Source organism: Juglans regia, chromosome 3 (assembly GCF_001411555.2).
Source record: "Juglans regia cultivar Chandler chromosome 3, Walnut 2.0, whole genome shotgun sequence".
NCBI classification, from domain to species: Eukaryota; Viridiplantae; Streptophyta; class Magnoliopsida; order Fagales; family Juglandaceae; genus Juglans; species Juglans regia.
In genome coordinates, this window is record NC_049903.1 from 33,220,972 (window position 1) to 33,228,484 (window position 7,513).

The window sequence follows — 7,513 nt, forward strand, 5'->3', positions numbered from 1 at the left end:
TATTATTACATTTGGGGCTTTAGATGAGACATAAAATTCTTATCTGATCTCATTTCATCTCATCCTATCTTATTCTCAAATATAATTTAAATACAAAAATTTCAAACTAATCATTACAACCTTTTCAAACTTTCAAATAAAAAATAAAAAAAACAACTATAACATTTTCAAATCCCCAAAGTTTTGAATATTATTACTATTCACAAAATTTTCATCTCATCTCACTCTCCAAACAAGCGCCCCAAATTACCAGGTTTAGAGTAATTGAGATGAGAATTTTGTGTTTTGTTTGAAAGTTTAAAATATTATGTTTTAATATTAGTATTGTTTTGGAATTTGAAAAAGTTGAATTGTTTATTATATTTTTATGGGGATTTGAAAAATGTGTAATAATGAGATAAAAATTTTGTGTTTTATCTTATGCTACAAACCAACTTTAAAGTACTCTTGGTTTCGTATATTACGCATACATTGAAGGGTTTATATACGTGCAGACAATACAGTGAGAGAGAGAGAGAGAGATCACATCCATGCATGTATAAACGCTCATGTTGTACAAAACTATATTCCAAGGCATTATATATATAGTGTGGTATATTTAATTCTAACGTAAGTGGGCGGGAATGATACATAATTAAACCGGTTGGCTTACAAATTGATAGTCACACCTCTGGCACCATTGACATATGGAGATGGTGTAATGTCCTGCGCGTAGGATGATGTATTCCAACCATGCTTTGTAGGGTCATATTTTTCTCCATCGCCCCAAAGAGCATAAGCCTCCTCTCCATGCACAGCGTCGTCTCCAATTGCCAGTTCCTCGTCCGGCATCCTTAATGGGATGAACAACCTTATGGCCAGAAGAATTAGAGTCGTGGACACTAAGTTCCAACCGGCCACAAACAGGGCTGCAACCATTTGCTTGAGGAATTGCTTCCCACCATTTCCGCCATAGAATGCGCCCCTTGTGTCGCTTACTGGGAGTATGAGTTTGCAAAGCTCTGGCTCTGCGAAAAGCCCAGTGAGAAGTCCTCCCAATAGCCCAGCCACTGCGTGCGTGTGAAATACACCTAAAGTGTCATCCACCTGATTATAAATAATCATAAAATTAGTAGAGAGACCATATATATATATATATATATATATATATTTATATACAGATATCATAATCTTTTCACAAATTAAAAAACTCCATTAATATATTATATAATGATAGAATATTAACTTATTATGTATACCTTTTTGACTTATGGACCAATATTTGAATGGTTTCTTGTGGAAAAATATAAAAGAGAAACGGATCTTCTTTTATGTTCTGCTTTTCGATCTTTCTTTTGATTTAAATTAGGTTACCAGATCGAGATGATTCGACCAAAAAGAAAAAGGAGGATTATTACCATTGAATTGTGTGCAATATACCATTATGGTCATGCGTTCACCATCATCACCTAATCCTAAAGGATAAGATCAGATTGAAGAAAATCTTGTGGTTATCAATTATTTAATGGTTGAAAATGATTGATGCATGGTCGTATAATAATTAGACTGCTGACTATCATGACTACTAGAATTGAGAATGTTTCATGTTTGTATATTCGAGAAAGAAGGAGAAAATAAAGAGAATATATATAGGAAACACAGAAGACAAAAAGTCAAAGTTTTAAAAGGCAACACAAGTACTGGAATTTATTTTGATCCAACGGCTGATCTCATGATACTATTAGAGATACAAGGCCTTTTCGATTGAATCCTGAAATAAAATAAAATAAAAATGACCTCCAAATTAAAGGTCCATGTTTAATTTTTTTTTAAAATCTATCTTTTAACATTCTTGTACCTTGATTTGCGGGTTAAAAAAAAAGAAAAAACCAATCTAGCTTCTAAGATATATATTATAAATAGTCATGAATAATTTATAATAGTACTGAATTAGATTGAATATTCATGCATATATATATATATATATATATAGATGGAAGAGCAACTCAAAACGTGAACATATTAATACTACTGTCTAAAATATTTCTAATTAGATATGTAAGATCAGAAGCCAGCTAGGAATTATTAGAAGTAGCTGTTTGTTATATATAGAAACTATCTCATCTCATTTTATCTCATTTTATTATTATAATTTTTTTAAATATTAAAATAATAATAATATTAAAAAATAATATTTTAACAATCAACTTATTTAAAATTATTTTATCTTATATAATCTTACTATTTAAATAAGTTCTAATTAAGTCGTTGAAAATGATTGATTGTTTTTATATATAATGACATATATATATATATATATATATATATATATATATATATAGTTGTCTACCATAATTGCAATGGTGACCATATATCGAAGATAAAAAGGTGATTAGAAAGAAAGATGATAAAGGAATGTCGAGAAAAGGACAAAAGTGAGACAAGAATATTTAGTACTGAAATTACTATTTTAGATGGAAAAACAAAGACTCCTATATACTGTGGATGGATGCATGTGGCATTAACAGCTTCATCTATCTATCTATATATATATATATATATTTATATATATATATATATATATGAGAAATACTACTTTATCTCTATAAAGTGACACTTCTATTTGATGGTCAAATTTTTTTTTTTTTTATATATATATATATTACCATTATGAAATTTGATGTAAAATCGTAACAAATCCCTCCCATCCCAACTACTAACATTGAAAAGACCAGGACCCTCAGAAAAGTCCGTACGTCGGTAACACATGCGCGCGCGCACCCCTTCAAGCAAATAAATAAATAATTATTGTCCAGATAATTTTACGAAGGAGAAGTATAAAAACGTTTTGCAGTTAAAAAGAGATGAGATATTTTATTAAAAGTTAAATAAAATTTTATTATAATTTTTTTTTAATATTTAAAAAATTTAAATTATTTTTTATATTTTTTATAAAAATATATTTTATATAAAAATTTAAAATAATTATAATAATTATATAAAATAAGATAAGATATTTTGATTTTATATAATCAAATCGACCCTAATTCGACCTCAAATTTTAGGGAATGAATTTTCGCGGCCAAGTTTCCTTAGTTTTCTTAATTGGCCTAGTCTAAAAGTCGAACCAGGCCACATAATATATATAGACTTATTTGAGCTTTCGACGTTATCTTTCAAAAGCCATCGTACGTGTAATTGAAATATATGATCTTCCTTTAAAAAAAAAAAAAAAAAAAGAAATATATGATCTTTGACGATGCGGTCCACTCCCTTCTCTCTAAAACTCTCTCATTTCTTTTTAAAACTTCCTTCACAGATCCGACTAGAGGGATGGGAGCTTCGGCTCCCTTCCCCTCCCTCCCTCCTCTCTCCCTTCTCTTTTATGTAGTATTTTATATTTGTGTATTTTCAAGTAAAATAAGAGAAAATCGCAGATCTAGGTCTTCTCGCCGCCCACAGGCCAGCACGTGCCCCGCTTTGGTGTTGCCCAACAACCGATCTTTAAGACCACCGAATATGACACCAAACGGAGCGGCGAGTAGCCCGCACGCGCGGGTTGAAGTTCCGACGTCGTTTGGCACGTGACTTTCACGCACCACCGGTGAGCCCTCTGTCGACACCACGCACGGCGTTTCTAGAGTCTGTGAGTCCAGAATCTCCAAGGTCGACTGTCGGTTCTCTTCCCAAAATTGAAAGCGGCACAGTAGCTTTTGTGCACTGCTTTTTCCTTTTTTATGCAGTGTTTTTCTTTATAGTTTTTTTTTGTGTAATGTAGTTTCTAGGTAAATAAAAATCTAAAAAAAGTAGTACCTTCGAACTTTGGTCCGAATGAAGTAGTAGTCCCCCCTCCGCGTTGACGGGGTTTGGTATACCCTACCCTACTTAGTCGGGATATGGAGCTTTGTAACTTCTGTCGTGGACGTCGGTGATATTTTCTCTAAGATCTAGATCTTTAGAGATTTACTGTCTGGACTAGACTATGTCAGTCACGAAAGTGTACTAGGAAGATACTAACGATTGTAATTGACTTATTTTTCAAGTTAACTTTGTAAATTTTCTCTTAATGAAGGGTAACATCAGTTTTATAAAAAATAAAAAAAAGAAATATATGATCTTCATTTCAATATATATTATATATTTATATATACACATTTGGGTTTAAGAAATTAACCAGATCATGAAACCTGCATGCTGCATCATGTTTCAGACTTAAATATTAATTAATACAACCTTAATTAACCAACCAATTAGTTAATTATGCATAATTTCATAAGATTATATTAATTGATAGAGGCAAAATTAAAGTACTGCTAGCTACCGGTGGGAAAAAGCTTGCACTTCTGTCGGCTATGATCTAATACCGCATGTAAAACGCTACGTACCTTTTGTAGCAATGTAGACTTTTTGTGAAGGATCATCATGGACACCCATGGAATGCTACCAGAAAGAATCCCCATCACTATAGCCGCCCACGATTGTACCAACCCTGCGCGCAACGTCACCAATATTCATCGATCATAAGTAATTAATTAATATATAACTTAAAAAGATAAAAAAAAAGCCTTCAAATTTTTATTTGAAATTGAGGTATATATTCAAATGAAAAAAAAAACTAAAATAAGTCATACAATAGTCATATTTTAATTTAATTAATACTATCCGAATATTTATACAAAAATAAATATAATGTAAGACTCGTTTGCATGTCTAACTATATATAGGTTAGAGTTGATGGACAATTTTTTTTTTTTCTTTTCATTGAACTGGACCACATTAATGCCACTGAGAAAGTCATCTTTGGGGGCTTATAAATATACAAAAATATATATTGGCCACACGTGTGTACCTGCTCCTGGAGTAATGCACACAAGTCCGGTCATCATCCCCTGAACAGCACCTATCACCGAAGGCTTCCCGAAGAAGACGACGTCCAGAGACGTCCAGACAAGAAGACTCGTCGCCGCACATATGTTTGTGTTTAACACTGCTATTGAAGCGTCGATGTTTGCTGCGTATGGTGCTCCACCATTGAAACCTGACCATCCCATCCACAGCAGCCCCGCACCGGCAAGCATAAGCAAGACGTTGTTGGGAGGAAACCTCTCCCTGTCACTCTTTAGCCTCGGGCCAACCTATATATAGTACCATATAGTCCAGTTCAAAGATTCATATATACCAATAAAATTGATGTAACCAAAGAGAAAAGAAGAGAAATTTGGTTGGTTGGTGAAAGGTTTTTTTTAAAATATAAATTGGTGAAGGGTTAATGAAATAGATATAGTACCCAATAAGCGGCAGTGAAACCGGCGATTCCTGAGGAAAGATGGATGACATAGCCGCCGGAGTAATCTATGACACCCCAGTGATACAAAAAACCACCACCCCAAAGACTAAAGGCTCCGACGGTGTAGGAGAACACAAGCCAAAGAGGGACAAACGCCATCCACGCCTTGATGTTCATGCGCCCCAGAACAGACCCAGCAAGTAAAATCATGGTAATGGCAGCGAAAGTGAATTGGAAGTAAACGAGCGAGGCCATCGGATAAAAGGGCTCAACGGTCTCCTCACGGCCACCTTCAGTAGTGTGCTTACTCTCGGGGACTCTGGCCTGGTGGACGAGGAACTTTTGGCCAAGAGCGGGTGCGCCCTTTCCCCAGAAGGGGAGGAGTTCGTCACCGAAGGCCATGCGGTAGCAGACGAGGACCCAGCAGATAAGCACAGCGGCGAAGGCGTAGAGAGCCATGAAGGCCGAGTTTACTGCCCATTTCTTCTTGACGATGCTGGCATAGAGGATGACCAGGCCCGGCATGCTCTGGAGGCCTACGAGAGTCGACGCCGTCATTTGCCATGCGTTGTCGCCCTTGTTTAGCCATACTGGCACGGCTGGACTGACAGCTCCGTAGGCCGGTGTGGTGTTCATGTGGCTGATCTAGCCGATCGGGGTAATTAAGCTACGTACGAGTTCGAGGTTTGGTTCTTCAGCCACCGCAAATCTATATATATATATATATATAGAAATTAAGCTTTCTCCTCCCTAGCTAGCCGGTCCCTTTGTAGTTGGGTGAGAGAGAGAGAGAGAGAGAGCGAGAGAGAGTTGATGTAGATTAATGCTCGATGGAGAGTCCGTCGACGGTCTTTTGTTGACTGCGTGATGGAATTAAATTCTTAGGAGGCTTCGTGTGAAAATTCAGTTGCAACTTGCTTTTTACATATGGCGGCTATAGTGAGAAAACTTAACCAAAAAAGAAAAAAAGAAAAGAGGGATTTCGGCCGAGTTGGAGAGATATATATATATATATCTAATTTCCAACAAAAAAAAAAACAAACGTCATTTGGTTTTTTCCACCTGTCCAACGTGAAATCGTCGTGAAGTTGCATTTGGACGATGACTCGAGGTACGGAACCGTGTGGGATGGGATCGCACGTGCATGTACGGATTCTTTATCCATGGCTCTTGGGGCTAACTCATGCAAGCTTTGACTGACCAACATTTTTGGTCCTTTTTTTTTTTTCCTTCTCTCGCGACAATTCCTTCTATTTCAAGAAGCAAGTACTTATCTAGCTCCTTGAGTATTTTTTTTTTTTTTTTTTATAGCAATCTCCTTAATTGAGTATTAATTAATCATGTTGTTCATAAAGTGACAATTACGGTAGGCGGACTTCATATAAATATCTCTCTTTCACTTAGAATTGAATCTTTTTTCAATAAGAGTGATGCTATATACCGTACCTACATCTCATTTTCATCATAGTACATAAAATTAATGTTATACTTTTCTCATTTTTGCATAATCACTTTTTAAAGAAAAATTTAAAGGTTGATTGGTAAGTAGTACTGGACGGATCAGCTGAGTGCGGTTATACGTAGAATTTTCTTTCCAATATTAAGCATGCATGTCGTTTTGTTTTCCCAAAAAATCCCACATTTGGTTTGGAGCTGATCAGTGGTAATTATAAGATCACTTGAGCATAACACGCATGCATGCAGTCCCGACTCCCTACTTTTAAGTTATGCAGATCAGATCTTGACTACACGAGTTGATCAGGAGTACTTAATGCAACATTTATATCGGAACATGTACTCATATATGATCATATAGATCAATGTAATTATTCAAGTATATAGTAGATTTGCAATTGTTTGGAAGTCAGGGAGATGGGCCTCGAAACACGGAGAACGCTGGTAGATAATAGATGCTACGCGAATAAGGATGCAGCTTGCTGTTAAACCCCATATGAGGAAACCACCTTTCTCACATTTGAAATCAAATAGATGAAGAATGTACTTGCTACCCATCCACTCCCTTGCTTCACATCTATGATTATCTTCCTACAAGACATTATAAGAAAATTAACCATATAATATATTAGAAAAAATCTATTCATCATTTCAAGTCTCATCATCCTATGATGTGGCATTAAATTATAGGTTTACAAGTGCAATGTAATAAATAATTTCCAATCATTTATTGCCACATCATAAGATGATGGAAGTTGAGATCGATGATGAGTAATTTAGTGTTAATTTGGT

General features: G+C 35.2%; 1 protein-coding gene across 1 annotated transcript; it reads right to left on the minus strand.

Moving 5' to 3' along the window:
• Nucleotides 1–518: 518 nt before the first annotated feature.
• On the minus strand, nucleotides 519–6,148 carry LOC108994933 (ammonium transporter 2-like). Its single transcript, XM_018970368.2, has 4 exons — nucleotides 5,267–6,148; nucleotides 4,829–5,114; nucleotides 4,365–4,468; nucleotides 519–1,086 (listed from the first exon to the last, which is right to left on the minus strand). The coding sequence occupies exons 1-4, from the start codon at nucleotides 5,900–5,902 to the stop codon at nucleotides 649–651; spliced, it is 1,464 nt and encodes a 487-aa protein (XP_018825913.1). The 5' UTR covers nucleotides 5,903–6,148; the 3' UTR covers nucleotides 519–648.
• Between the last annotated feature and the right edge of the window lie 1,365 nt (nucleotides 6,149–7,513).

Bases quoted from the DNA above. Each gene is read 5' to 3' on its own strand.
- LOC108994933 (XM_018970368.2), bottom strand. From the start codon at position 5,902: ATGAACACCACACCGGCCTACGGAGCTGTCAGTCCAGCCGTGCCAGTA. The intron at 4,469-4,828 runs GTACACACGTGT...CGTTGCGCGCAG, and splicing joins GTGCATTACTCCAGGAGCAG to GGTTGGTACAATCGTGGGCG. The intron at 1,087-4,364 runs GTACGTAGCGTT...ATTTATAATCAG, and splicing joins AGTCTACATTGCTACAAAAG to GTGGATGACACTTTAGGTGT.